This window comes from Rhopilema esculentum, chromosome 20, assembly GCF_057945365.1.
Source record: "Rhopilema esculentum isolate cy_ngs chromosome 20, ASM5794536v1, whole genome shotgun sequence".
In the NCBI taxonomy this organism is placed as follows: Eukaryota; Metazoa; Cnidaria; class Scyphozoa; order Rhizostomeae; family Rhizostomatidae; genus Rhopilema; species Rhopilema esculentum.
In genome coordinates this window covers 14,929,845-14,945,325 of record NC_142834.1, presented here as the reverse complement: position 1 = coordinate 14,945,325, position 15,481 = coordinate 14,929,845, and the positions used below count along the sequence as shown (strand labels likewise).

The following is a 15,481-nucleotide window of genomic DNA, read 5'->3' as shown; positions in this document are numbered from 1 at the left end:
ATACGAACACTGAACAACTCAGTGACAGAGCAGATTAAGGAGAATGTTAACGACACGGAAGCTTATGACTTTGAATTTATTATCTGTACAATAGAAGCTAAAGTAAGTTTGTTATGGCTTCAGCTTAAAACGCTGTGAGACAAATCACAGATCAAGCTGGATTATCTAATTTCTTTTCCAAATCAAATGACCGTACATTTCATACCTCCCCCTTAACTCAACTGCCCCAGGGCTGAAAGCAGTGCTACTCTAGGTCCACTGAAGATGATAATTTTGCTAAACATGCATAAAAAATCCAACTTGATCTATTTATAGGATATAAAGATTATTTATCATAATTTTTAGGCAAAGCCCCCAAATCATGAAAGGCCTCCTCTCCCACCCTATCAACATTCATTAAGTTTTGAATTCCACGCCAAAAACTGGTATAGAAAAGTTGCTGTGGTAAAGTTCCTCATTGGGTGGCCATCGTTAGCTCATTCACAGGCTGCATCCTAGTTTTTGAACAAAACCCCCTGTATCTATGAAAAAAGTCCTCTTCCTCCCGATAAACATCCAGATTCGAAATCTACACCAAAAACTGGTCCAGAAAAAATAGATTTAATAAAGATCTTTATCGGGTGGAAAAAATTCGATGAGATAAGACAAGGAATCGTACATAGGACCTACATGTAAGTTGTGCGTTTTATCTGAATATCAAGTATTTCAAAAGTTTGTTTGGCACCAATTAAGCGCGAGAGACCCTGAAATCTTCGATAAGATTCGAGGAAACAGCAATATAGCTAAATCGTCACGATAAAATCAAATGTCTCGACAAACAGAGGATACTTTCCAAGGCATATTTTATGAAAATGATACGATAAACGAGACGAACAGAGATAATCGCTATTAGGTCATAGTCCTGGCCATGACCTGTATATGTAGTATATTATCGCTGGGTGTTAAGACGCCTCAATATCTGGAATTCCTTCGCATATTGCTTATCACTTTCAAATTGAGCAATAAATCTGTAAAATTTGTTTTTGGATACCAATGTGTGTAGGAGATAAAGAAACACGGTACTGCATATGATATAAATGTGTTTTTATTGAAACGGAGTCAAAGGGCTGGGCGCAACCCTGTGGTTTGAAAGATTTTCTATTGAAAAGCCAGGCTGATATCTAGTTGCCAAGCTGCATGCATTCTTTGTTTGGCAATTTCTGAAGGGAGATGCCTTAAATACAGACGCAGTGGTGATGCATAAGGGCAACGGGGCATACGACAAACATTGAAACGTCAACGATCGTGAAGAAGGTACTACTAGCAAGACGATAAAGCGGCGAAATATAGGCTGAATTTACAGAGAAAACCTGGTAACATGATATTCACTTTATCTGTAGCATGTTACAAGTTTTTTATTCAAAGTATTTTAGCTATTTAAAAGAAAAGTTAATACACAATTTATAACATTTTATAGGACTTTGTATTTAAAAGAAAAGGTTACTGCATCTAACGCCAATTTCGTCACAGTTAAGGTCCAGATTTCGTCCAACGTTTTCTAAGTTCTCCCAAGTCCAAGTTTTAATTTGAATTTAGGCTTTATCGAATATAATGACAGTTCTAGATTATATTATAAGCAAATTTCGAACTTCTAGCATTTTAAAAAGCTACAAATGCATTGTCTTTGAATAAAGCTCGGTTTATTATATAATTATATATATTAAATTAATTAATTATGAGTCGACACTAGAAGGAGCATCAGGGATTAGGTTTACTAATGTACATCATGGCAGAAAAAGTGAGAGGGTAATGTGTGCCCAGGGGGTAATTCCTAAGACAATACCCTAACCTTTTTGTATTACAGAAACGACTACGTTTGACCAATACACTGCCCCACCAATATAGTTTTTACTGTTTTCAATAATTTGAAATTTAGCAAATACGATCGTCCTGTATTCACATATTTACAACTTTATTGGGGCTTTTTCAATGGGGCATTTATAAAAGGGGGTCATCTTGTCCTGACTGTCAATTTTGGAAAATGTCAAGACTATTCAATAGGAAATTAATTACCTATATCATTTGTAAAACCTTATCTTTTGCAATTTAGTTATCTTGTGAAAGGGTGGGCTCCTCAAGAAGGGTGTTTATTCGAGAGGGTGGTCTCAGCTTCCGAAAGTTATTCTGATGTGGGGGATTATGGGGGATTATTCAAAGGTGGGGGTCTAGTCGAGGACTTAATGAACTGTTCTACATATCACAGCCATTGAAAAATATTCATCGGCATAGCTTGACGATTATTCACAGAATTAGCAAATCAACGAACTGATAAAGAATTCAATAGGAAATTTCCTTTTCTCATGGAAAAACCTGCCAAGAACGCAGAAAGCTGGGTAATTTGAATCACAGACTTGGTTCCCCATTCTGTGGCCTGGTAAATATAGATGTAAGAAGGAAATTCCACTAATCGATCCTAAATCTTTTAAATCGAAGAATGTGTCGCTGAGTCCAAACAGCGTAAGAGACCTTTATAGAGAAAAGGATTTTTAGAGATTTTTGGGATCTTTCTGGAAAATAAAAGGATTTTTCCAGAAGCGAAGCATTTTTCAGATTTTTCCAAATTTTCTAGAAGTGATATGTCTCTCGGTTTCAGTCGTATCATTAACGAGATAGAAACTGCCGGACGGCCACCATGATAGCCAAACCATTTTATTTTAGTTCTAAGAGGCCAACCATGAAGAGGATTTTAAGTTTGATCTTATTCGCTGCAACATCAATGGCACTGGATTTGCCTGACAAACAGATGCAAAAGACTAATAGTGAGATATATTCATACGTTTGTTTGTTTATGTAGTTTATATTTTTGTATTTTTTTCGTTGTTATAAATAATCATTAAAGGTAGATATTTTGTATCTGCAAAATATGCGCTTGTCCAGATTGTTTCTTTAATAATCAGGCATGTAAACAAGGCTGCCGGAAGAGGGGGGCTTGTGCTTGAGTGGAACTCCCCCCAATAATTGTCGAACTGTTCTATATTCTCTGTATAATAGTGTACTGAATGGGAAGCAATACAATGAGCGCCCCCCCCCCCCCTCCTCCTCCTCTCCCTCTATATGAATTTGGCTCCAACGGCACTGATGTGAAGCAAAATTTATGAGATTCAAACAAACACATCCTAAAAACTTGTAGGTCCTTGTCTAGCCTTAGATAAAGAATCGAAGAAAAGACAATTTGTTTTTGGAAGTAGAAGAAATGTATAGTTCGTAGATGTAGAAAAGTCAATGTTGAAATACGAACAATTTAAAGAGTAACAGAACTTATCCAAAAAACAATATTATCAAGCCACTGCGAAAATTTCCTGGTTCCTTTTAAATGATGCAGTTTGCTCGGTTGGTTTTCTCTAGTTAACAATCACATAGCATATGATTTTTTAGTTTGCCCACGTTTCTAGTATTGGACCAATCGTTAAGTCTTGTTAAATATATAATTGCTAGAACTTTTCGATATTTCAAGTAAAAATGTCAATTTTTACAGTCAGATATAAAAAACCCCAAGAATTCCGTTGCTGCGGACGTATTCGGATGACGTTAATTGTGACCTATCACGTCAGAAAAGAAATTGGGCTTAATTTTAGTTTAATAATCTGCATCCTGTTTTCCAGTTTGAAAAATTTGTTTTTTGGCAAATTAACACGTCATAGCTCCTTAGTAGAAAGCAGGAAATATCCGAGGGAAATTACCAAACACCATTATGATAATTTGCAAAATTGGTTTATAAACAATCTTTTAATACGCAATGTAATCAAGGAAATTATTCCTTGACTTTGCCTAAAATTGCTGTGATTTAAGCATTGCTTAAAAGTTTCTCAGAAGTTGCGTTAATGTTGCTTAAAAGTTGATTTAAATTTTAGGCCACCTAAAGAGTAAATTCATAACTTTTGTAATATCAGGACATTAAGCGCTTTGCATGATGAAATCGACAAAGTTTACAATGAACAATAAAATCTCCCGAAAAGGAAGTTAAGCGAGCTGTTCCTTCGCAAACAGCTGAACTGAAATCCCAAGTAAGTGACTATAAGCCAGTTTCTTACTAAAAATATGTTCTACGGTTGAAAATCCAAGAAAGGCTTTTCCCAAATTTAGTGATTTTGAATTGCACTTTGTAGGCCTGCAGCTGACGGGGGAAACCAGACAAGAATCGAGGCAGTCGCCTTTTTGGCAAGGTAAGAAACGCGATTAAAGATTATAGGTAACAAATATAAGATATGGAATGGAATGCCATAAACTTCAGGAATGAAATTCGAATTGGTTAAAGATATAGGACCATTTTGTACCTTTAAGTAAAATAGGAGCAGGCAGATCACTTTTTATGAAAATCTTTTTTACCTTTGGCAGGAATCGTGTTGTTTATTGTTTTATCGGTATAATCCTAAAAATAATGTTGTTTGGTGGAAATTTCGTATGCTATTTGCTAGAGTGAGTTGCCCTTGTACGTAGTTATAATTATAACAAGCCAAGTAAAAACATTGTCAATTTTTGTACTTACAAATCATGTACACATTCAATTCCGACATGGAAACATACAGAAGGTTTTTATGCTGTTGTAATCCTGGCAGGGGCGTAACTTGGCCAATAGCTTTGGGGGGGTGAAAAGGGTTTCTGCCCTGCAAAACTGAGTGGTGCCCTGCAGACCTCGTAGCAACGGTTTGTCTATAGGTTACTAGTGAAAGCTTTACCAGTGTACACTGGTCTTTACCAAGGACAATCTTCTAAGCAAAAAAAACAAACTTGAAACTTCATTGCCTATGAAATTTCTATTTCTCTACGTGAGCGTAAATTTTTTTTTATATTCACTTCATTTAATGTTGGTTTGCAAAATTAAGCTAATAAACAGCTAATTGGGGGGGGTGGGGGGATGGGTACATGATGTAGACAGCGCAACGAAATTTAACCCAGTGGGGCTAAGAGTCGAGTTTAGTGAGGTAGGAGGACCCACCATGGTTGGGTCCGACGTAAAAAAATTTTTTGAAATTATACCTTGTAAAAAGGGCTAAAAAGCATCTTTCAGACAAAAATTTAGCAAAATACTATTGTGCTAAAAGAATTGATTGTTTATTGAAAATATTATTGTTAATTGTGAAAAAACGGGAGGGGGATGTCATGCTAAAACTCTAGTGTTAGACGTTGGGGAAGGAAAGAAACGGCAACCTTTCGTTTCAGATTGCACGTAGTTGTGAATGACAGAGGAAGATGTTGTTTTGATTGGGAGAATTTTTTTCCTGAACAGAAATGTGCAGTTTCTTGTATCAAGAAGGCCATGTTTACGCATCCAAAATTAAAACATTGCAATGATACAGAAAATGATTTACTGAATTAATGCAAATAAAAGAAAAATAATAAAAATATACGTGAAAAAGTTAGCAATTAGATGAAACAAAATCGGTATCTTAACGATTTATTATGTTTTTTAGTTCATGCACTGTTAAAAGGTAATAGAAAAAATGATAAAAAATTCCTATCTTGACCAAAGTGAGGGACTTCAGCCCCTTATTCCCCCCCCCCCAGTGACGTTGTGCTTGTCATGAAAATAATTTACAACTTAAATGAATTTGCATGACTCAACCTTGTCCTCGTAAACATATGCGTCAATCATTGCATCCATTGGCTATGACTTTCGGTAAGAAATGCTTTCGCTTTGCAAATAACGGAGCTTTTCCTTACATACCTGTTCCGTTCTCTAAAATGCAATGTCAGGAAGGGAGGTTCATAACAAATACGATATTTCCATTTCAAAATTCCTAAACGGCTGTTTACGAACTTCAGAGGTGGCATATCTGCGTGGCAATAAATTTCTTCTTGGCGCCCTGCGAAATCTTCGATTGCCCTGCGAAATCGACTATTTTTTGGATTGGGGGGTGTCACACCCCCCCACACCCCCCCGGTAGTTTCGCCCCTGAATCCTGGCACGGGGTTGGTAGTGTTATCTGACGAATGGAAAGTAAGAAATCCATGTATATTTTGGCGATGAAAAATTTCACGAGTTCCAGCTCAATAGACATTATCCACCCTTCTATACGGTTGTACAGGGCTGGCTTGCAACAAATTTGTTTGTTACCTAACTTACAGTCGTTATCTTTGAGACCAATCCAGGGATGCAGTGGATAGGGACAAGGGATAGACACTCCTGAAGCACCAATTATTGGAAAATCTCGGCAATTATTCTTTATTTTAGAATCATTAAAAAAATCATCTCCCCTAAAATTGCTACTGCAACTGGGCGTTTGAATATATGCAGTTTTTCAAAACTTGTAGAGTTTTATGGCTACTTATATTTAGCATCAAACTTTAAATGTTTATTGCAAGACTTTAATGTGGAATAATTCACTTTTGTTCCTAGCAAATTGCTTTGATCTGTACGACACCAAAGAATGCAAAAAATTGCAAGAAAAATGGGGATTTTGCAAGTTTGCTAAGGAAAATCAGATGGAAAAACTGTGCAGAAAAACGTGCGGGCTTTGTGGTGAGTTTGCTATTTGGAAGGCATGTTATTTCGTTTGAGGCAATACTTAGCAACAATACAGGTCAAATTAAGCAGGAATAACCTACTGGAGACTTCAATTTATATTTTATCTTATCATATTATGACATCATATCGTATCATATAACAATAAATTTATTTACATTAAATAACATATACATTAATTAAATCATATTGAATCGCATTATATCCATAATATCATGCTTACATACATCTCATTCGGAATTTATATTTTAGGACCGAAATTCGGTTGCTCGAAAACGAAGTACAAATGCTGTCCCGATGGAGTTACTCCAAAGACGGACGAAAAAGGAAGCAATTGTCCAGGTATATATGATCTCTTCCAAAATTCCTGGAGCATCCACACCAATTTAAACAGTTACACGAGGTTTTTTCTCATCCTTCTGCAAAAATGCAATTAAATCTAGAAATTGAACTTTCTGGTGCTTGAAAAGCTAGTTCTCATCCTTGAAACGGCTTCCCTTTAAAAGTTTAAAAATGCCAGGCTACAATCTTCGTGAAAACACCGAGAATATTCTCCTGTGAAAATTTGGCTGGGATTAACTACCGTAATGCCTCGAGCAAGTGCCCCCCTCAAATAAGCGCCCATTCTAGAGGTGAAATTATTGAATAAGCGCCCCCCTCGAATAAGCGCCCACCCCTCGAATAAGCGCCCATCCTTCAACCTTCAGAAACGGGCGCTTATTCGAATTTTCAACGACAACTGATATTGAATGCAATGAACGCAATATTGAATGCAATGATACTGAGATGCAATGAACTGATATTGAATCTAAAAAAAGGCAAGACAGAGTCGATTCTATTTGGAACGGCACAACGAATTGCAAAACAGCAAAATGGGCCACTCAAAGTCACAATATCTCAGCCAACCCCAACGGTAATTAACAACACAACGCAATATAAATATCTTGGCGTCCTTGTGGATACCTCACTTAACTTGAACTCCCATTTCGACAAATGTTTCAAGCGTGCATCTGGTAGATTACGACTTCTAGCAAAATTAAGGTCGTTCATGGACAATGCTACAGCTAGTACAATCTATCGCACTATGATCCTTCCAACATTTACTTACTGTGGTATACTGCAACTAAAGCTCACAAAAACGCAAATAAGCAGACTTTCCTCATTTCATTCTCGTTCATTGAAGATAGTCTATGGTGATGAAACAGCCGGTAAAGGGCTCATGACAGTCATAAATGCGAATAAGATGAGAGCCTGCAAACTTGTGCGAAAATGCCTGGACAGAGATATCTGTGAACATTTTCAGAATTATTTTACTCTGATACAACATGAAAAGGAAACAAGAAGCAACAAATGCACTCTGCGATTACCTATTATTAAAAAAGAATATGCACGAAAATCGTTTCAACATATGGGCTCTAATGTGTACAATGAGCTACCTATAGACATACGTCGGACAAGGACACACAAAGAATTTGTTAAAAAACTTAAAAATCATTTTGCAGGACAGTGACAAACATTATTTTATTTTTATGTGAAATTAGGTTTTATTAGGTATTATAGATCCTATTCTTGTAAGTTTTATCAATGTTTTTAATGTAATAAATTTTCTTTCAATATCATTTAAGGTCTAGGGCACAGGACACACAGTGATAACAGCGATGTTCTAATTGTTGAAGTGTTTATCCTGTATAAATATTCGTTTTATTATTATAATATAACATAATTGGAAGGCAATTCACCAAGAAAAAATGAATGACCAACACAGAAGGGGAGAGGAACGTCTCGATAAGTTATCTTAATCCATGTTCTATCAACTTATAAACTTGGGCATAGAGTTCTTGAGTGTGAAAAAAATCTACTTTTACAATTCTTGAACTTTGAACGCATAACCTAAAAGATCATCATTTAATATTTCTCAATATGCAAAACCAGTAAAAATGCCAAAAGGTCAGGTGAGATATGACCAATCAAAGATTTAAAGTTTGCTAATAGATTACATTATTTTGGCTCGGTTCATAGAGTTATGAACAGAGAACAAATTACCGAAGTTTGATGGGGAAGGGGTCTTTGTTCATGTGACCATATCTCAGTCAATTGACAATATATTCAACCAATTTTGGGCAATTAGAGGTATTCTGTGATGCTTTTTCAAGTTATGGTATCGAAGTAAAAAATTCTAAAAATAGATCATCGTGACGTCATCACTTAAGAACTCTATTGCTGCGTTGCATCTATTTCTGAAAAAGATGACAGATTAAATTTTATCTTCTTGCAAAGTTACACTTTAGACAGCAATCAATCTTTTTTATGTTTCAGAATGCAAGGACAAGCACCCTGAGCTGTGCCAGAAATACTCAAATGACTGCAATGATGTTGGATGGGCTGGTCAGTGGATGTACAGTAACTGCAGACTCACATGTCAGATTTGCAAGGGTAAGTCCTCTCCCTTCTTCCAATTGCTTTTGTGTTTCCGACTGACGTTTAGATCAACGAGAAGGGTCCAAAGATCTAACCAGAGATAGCAAAAGTTAATGAAAAGGACTGTTGGAGCTACAGTTGTAAATAACTACCCAAAGGAAACTTCAACCACAACAACGATATTACTTTGCCTTCATAGACACATTTACTTCGCTATTTGGTGTACAGAAAAGGACGGTTCTGAGTTGCTACTTCGAGTTTCACGCTCAATGCGATCATCGGACAATTGTCCAGGATAATTCTACAAAATATTTGAGCCAAAATTATGTATATCATTCCCAAAATACAGACAAAATCGGCTCTCTTCTAGTTAGTAAACCTATTTGAAGTGTTCCACTTTAAAAGCATTGGTACAATTCATTATGATTTATAATATCTACGATTACATACTGTATTAGCAAAATCTAGTACTTCATTTTAACCATGTTTGAGTTCAGTTGTAAAATTTAAGTAGTTATCAAATTAAATTGAATCTTGAACCATAGGGTGTGAAAAAGAGACATGTGCTCCCACGTTTCAGAAATAGCGATAGGGATATTTTTGCAGCCCACGGAGATGCACTTTTCTGCCTACATGTCTCCCTCCCCACTTTTAAAGTGCCACTTACGTCTATGCATAGAGGTCTATGTCTGCCATAAGTACTAATTGTCTGGAAACTGTTCAACCCACCGTTTTTTTGCTTCTCATAAAACACATTGTTCAAGCCAAACCTCATCACCGAAATCTATTGTTTGAAGCCTGGAGCCATCAGTTGTTATTCAAGAAATTTTCGCTAACCTCTCTTTGCTGCTCTAAACAGCACCCAAGGCCGCTTGCAAGGACGACGAACATCAGAAAGAGTTCTGTCCAAAATGGAAGAAATTTGGCATGTGTGACCTGAGTGGATCTCTCATGAAGAAATATTGTCCCGCGACATGTGGCTTCTGCGAGATTGGACAAACTGAAACGGAACGACTCGCACCTTCACCGCAGAATGACCGCGGGAGTGAGAAGAAGAAAGTCTGAACTAAGATAGAAGTTTGCTAATAATGTATGACAAATATTATATATCGTATTTATAACAGGGAAGTATCTTTGTGTTCATGTGACAGACTGGCATTTGTCTTTCGTAGATAAAAACTCCTAGAAACATTTAGGAAATATTTTGTACAACCAAAGATACCATTCAACGGCCTTTGTTCCAGCAAAACTTGAGTCTCAACTAATTTGCAGGCAATTTAGAGCAAGCGATTCGTGTAAAGTTTATACAAACATATATTTGCTTTGCAATTAATGTTTTTGTCTTAATCATAGTCTTTCATTAAGATTATTTTACGCTAATATCTTTTAAGTACAAAGCAAATTCTTCCACGATCAAATATCTACCATAAAGTGCATTTCATTTTATGACTTTATCTGCAAAACACTAAAACGCATAGAAAAGCAAAAAGGAAATATTCAAGCTTGAGTTTTCATTCAAATATAATGAAAAAATAATATACAATAAATGAATTATTAAAATGCATATATACATTAACAATATTAAAGACACAAGTAAACAAATAACATTAAATCAAGCTTGGTATTTTCTTGACGAGGTCTGAGCATTGTTGCAATTTTCTTGGAAATATTTTTGTTGGACGCAACTTTCATTCTGGTGTGGATTCCTTGAATATTGAATGTATTAAAATTTTAGAAATTTGAACTCAGCTGTAATCAGTCCTGGCTCTCTTTGGCTTGGGTACTCCAAGAAACCCCGGACCACCTTGCTTTGGAACTGTTGTCTTCCATCCGCCATTATTGCTACCATAGTTATTGCTACCATAGTTACTGTTACCATAGTTACTGTTACCATAGTTACTGTTACCATAGTTACTGTTACCATAGTTCGTTGCTTTGCGTTTTTTGCCCCTGCCGCCGTTCTTGTACCTTAAAGAGAAAAAAGTTTATAGCAATGCCTTCTTTTCAGAATTCTTCCCCACGAGCCAACTGGTCCAAAAAAGTGATAATTAAATACCTTTAAGTACCTTTGAAATTTTAGAAAGTGAGTCAAATCTGTAGTAATTCGGCTGTTATATGGCCATTAAAAAACTAGAGCTTGCTTAACGATTCGGGACATTTATGTTCGAACCAAGACCAAATCAAAGTGATATGAATAAGAAATAAAACCAGTATTCTTGTGGCTAACCATACCTCAGCCCCTGTTGATAGATAGCTGCGTATTGAGCGACGCAGTGTTTACAACGCGACGCAGTGATTACAACGCGACGCAATGCTTACGGAAGGACGCATTTATTACAAAAGGACGCAATGCTTATTGAAGGATGCAGTGTTTAGAAAGCGATGCAATTATTTCAAGGCGACGCAGTGTTTACAACGCGACGCAGTGATTACAACGCGACGCAATGGTTACGGAAGGACGCATTTATTACAAAAAGACGCAATGCTTATTGAAGGATGCAGTGTTTAGAAAGTGATGCAATGTTTTCAAGGCGACGCAGTGATTATAACGCGAGGCAATGCTTACAAAGCGATGCAATGCTGCCAGAATGACGTAATGATTACAAAACGACGCAATGCTTACAAAGCGATGCAATGCTCACGGAATGACGTAATGCTTACAAAGCGATGCAATGCTGCCAGAATGACGTAATGATTACAAAACGACGCAATGCTTACAAAGCGATGCAATGCTCACGGAATAACGTAATGCTTACAAAGCGACGCAATGCTGCCAGAATGACGTAATGATTACAAAACGACGCAATGCTTACAAAGCGATGCAATGCTCACGGAATGACGTAATGCTTACAAAGCGATGCAATGCTGCCAGAATGACGTAATGATTACAAAACGACGCAATGCTTACAGAGCGATGCAATGCTCACGGAATGACGTAATGCTTACAAAGCGACGCAATGCTGCCAGAATGACGTAATGATTACAAAACGACGCAATGCTTACAAAGCGATGCAATGCTCACGGAATGACGTAATGCTTACAAAGCGATGCAATGCTGCCAGAATGACGTAATGATTACAAAACGACGCAATGCTTACAAAGCGATGCAATGCTCACGGAATGACGTAATGCTTACAAAGCGACGCAATGCTGCCAGAATGACGTAATGATTACAAAACGATGCAATGCTTACAAAGCGATGCAATGCTGCCAGAATGACGTAATGATTACAAAAGGACGCAATGCTGCCAGAATGACGTAATGATTACAAAACGACGCAATGCTTACAAAGCGATGCAATGCTGCCAGAATGACGTAATGATTACAAAACGACGCAATGCTTACAAAGCGATGCAATGCTGCCAGAATGACGTAATGATTACAAAACGACGCAATGCTTACAAAGCGATACAATGCTCACGGAATGACGTATTGATTAGAAAAAGACGCAATGCTTACAAAGCTACGCAACGTGCGTGTCACAACGTGCATCAAGTGACACGACGCTGAGTGTACCAAGGAATTAACCATCGCTTCAGGGTTATGCAGGATATTGCTGTTTTTAATGGGTAGGGAGGTGCAAACTGTTTCGGCCAATTAATTTACCACAAAACACGATGAAAAAAGCAAACAAATGTCAAAAAACATGGAAAAACTCACGATTTTTTCCTTCCTTTCCATTTCTTGAAAGATTTTCCGGTATTGTTGGCAGCGGAGCTTGTACCGTTGTCAAAGTAAGGAGATGAAATTTCATCTAGGCCAGTCATCAGAGGTTTCGATTTGCTTTTGAATTCACTTGCTTTTTCAGCATATGATTTCGTTATCTGATAAAGAAAATTAAATATGTAGACCGGGTTGGGTCTAGAAAAGCATAACAAAGAAATAGTGTTCTCTGTAAGAATTGAAAGTTGTCACTTTCTTATTAGTCTTATACAAGGAAAAATTCATCTCTGAGGGAAGATCAATACATATGTTGTATAAATAATATGTTTTTGAGATATAAAACATTATCAGGAAGTAATTTTAGAAGCTAAACCCTGAGATGTAGTTGATCGTTTGCTCAAGGCACAAAGTTGCCAGAAAACCAGAACTTTCCAAACTGAAAAAATGGAATCTCTAGCTTAACTAGAGAATAGCTGACTTTGAGAAAAAAAATTTCATCTTCTTCGGGTCATCGATCCGATTATTCTCTTTACAATTGCTCCTGTTTAGGTCGATTTTTTATGATTTGAACTTCCCTTTAGTTCGAAAGCTTGAGAACGGCCACAAACTGCAATTTCGTTCCTATGACATTTGACAGATTCTACTATGGAGATGGCTCCCCAGAGATCAGAGACATGATCACGGGTCCCCTGAGACATGTATGTAATATCAGACACTCTTCACATGCTCCCCTTTCGAAGCCTTTTTGCCAAATTCATAAACTCTGTCTCACAAATCATCAACGCTCTACACTCTTCCTGCTTCCTAAACGATTATAATCTGTTATTATTCAAAACTAAAATTAACAAGCTTAATCTCACATCACTCTCTTCCAAATCCCTTTTCCCTTCCCCTTATTGTTAGGGCTTCGCTTTAGGCCCCTGGGCGTTTCCCTAATACACTGACTATAAAAATGACGTCACGAGTGAATTCCAGATTTTAGGCCCTTGAAAACTTAATGATCTGATACCATTATTGGTAGCTCTGGCTTTTTTAATGTCAAGGGGGTTTTTGAGTCGAAGGTTATGACCTGTTGTTTTGGGTAAAAAATAGTCTTTCATGAAAACAGGATTAAGGTTGTTAAGTGTTTTATAAACTTCAAGTGCTAAAATTCTAACTGATTGGACATGTATGGTAGTTTCTTTTGAGTTAGCAAGGAAACCTTTGTACGAAGATGAATAGTTCTGAATAGTCTAGTCTTAAAGCCCTCTCGTTAATTTTCACTAGCTTATCCTGACTTTCTTTACCACATAGCATCCATACCAACGGACACTAATTATGAATTATTATGAATTCATAATTATCTTTTTTTCTTTGTTGTCCATATATCTTGCCAATCTTTTTAAAGAATTTAATTGTTTAGCTGCTTTTTTACAGATCTTATCGATATGAGCATCAAACTTTAAAATTTTCATCCATTTGAACACAAAGCAAAGTAACGTTTTCTATTTTAATTACAAATTCTTTGTCATTTTCAAACTCATTTATGCATTTATCTTTACTGCCGATTGTGATAGCTTGAAATTTAGAGGGATTTGCAATCATTTCATTTGATTTGAACCAATCAAGGCATTTTTTAGTGTTAACTTTTACAAGTTACAATAGTTCATCAGTATTTGTTGCAGTAACGAATATCGTGTTGTCATCAGCAAAATTATATAAAGACCCTTCACTAAGGCTGTAAAAATATTGAAAAGTAGAGGTCCAGGTATTGATCCCTGTGGCACTCTTTGCCCGAGTTTACCCAAGGAGCTGTAATGATCTTTCACTTTGACTCTTTGTTTTCTATTAGGCAGATAGCTTTGTATGAGTAAAAGAGAATTTCTATCTATACCATAGGCATGTAGTTTTGCTAAAAGTTGGTTTTCGGTAGACAGTCAAAGGAAAGTAAAATGCTAGACTGCAAAAATGCTAGACTTACAGCAAGAAATTCTGCTCCAAACTGTGCGTACTTGTCTTCGGTTACACCATCGATATTAAGCATATCATCTTGACAAGTAGGCATTTTCTCTGACAACTGCTCCAGAGTTAAAGAGGTCAATATATATTCTGGATTGGTGACAAAATTCGATTGTGCAATTTCTTTTCGCGAGTCTTCTAACTTCATGAGACACTCTTGTCGTAGTGCGAGCAACTCGTCTGCTTCGTCATCGAACCCTATCTTACCTTTCTTGGATTTCCCAGAAAAGGATTTTCGCCTGCTATTCATCGGAAGGTTGACCTGCAAAGACACGTAAAAAGTTGCTAAACTTTCCACAAAGTTTGTCTTTTAATTTTTCTAATAATTTCAACATGAAATTGTTTCATGTTTTCCATGTTTATTAAGCTGGTGAGAGACGTTTTCCATAAAGAGAGGAGACCCAACGGCCTGCAATCGCTAGGAAGGTTGTTAAGAGCAACCACACCTAAACTATTTGTATTTGTATTTGTTGCTATCTAGCATCCGAAGGTAATTTTTAGGACACTGAGAAGCTATGCTTATCGAGCAGTGTCCTGGTCCTTCCTCTCAATGTGACCACACCTCGTGATTCCTATGCCTAGAATTACAGAGAGCTGGCGACTCTCCCCACTCTGGGTGAAGGTTTGGTCATGCCAGGGACTCGAACCATGGACCCTTGGGTCTGTAGTCAGCGCCTCTAACAACTGAGCCATCCTCGCACCTATAAGAGGTGCTTCGACAAAACCACGCCCAAACCACACCCAAACCACGCCCTGTTCTTACAATGACGTAGCAATGTAGTGTATATTTGTTTCAAAGGCTGGCGAAAAATAATCGGAAATCTAAGCACATTTCATGAATATAGGCCTACCCCATAAAGAAAATCTTTCCTTTCAACAACTGAGAGGATACGAGTCTCA

The 15,481-nt window shown here is 37.0% G+C and overlaps 2 protein-coding genes across 3 annotated transcripts in view; one reads left to right on the top strand and one right to left on the bottom strand.

Moving 5' to 3' along the window:
• The first annotated feature begins 1,084 nt into the window (after nt 1–1,084).
• On the top strand, nt 1,085–10,344 carry LOC135687400 (uncharacterized). Its single transcript, XM_065203945.2, has 7 exons — nt 1,085–1,352; nt 2,698–2,798; nt 4,146–4,202; nt 6,377–6,499; nt 6,755–6,844; nt 8,819–8,935; nt 9,780–10,344. Exons 2-7 carry the CDS (start codon nt 2,714–2,716, stop codon nt 9,983–9,985), a joined length of 678 nt encoding a protein of 225 aa, XP_065060017.1. The 5' UTR covers nt 1,085–1,352; nt 2,698–2,713; the 3' UTR covers nt 9,986–10,344.
• A 72-nt stretch (nt 10,345–10,416) lies between these two features.
• LOC135687393 (uncharacterized) overlaps nt 10,417–15,481 on the bottom strand; it is a 29,340-nt gene continuing 24,275 nt past the window's right edge. For both annotated transcript variants that reach the window (XM_065203937.2, XM_065203938.2), the window contains exons 22-24: nt 14,544–14,843; nt 12,581–12,744; nt 10,417–10,888 (exon numbers count right to left, since the gene is read on the bottom strand). In XM_065203937.2, the coding sequence (XP_065060009.2) occupies nt 10,666–10,888; nt 12,581–12,744; nt 14,544–14,843 (687 nt within the window). In that variant the 3' untranslated portion in view covers nt 10,417–10,665. The remainder of the gene's footprint in view (nt 10,889–12,580; nt 12,745–14,543; nt 14,844–15,481) is intronic.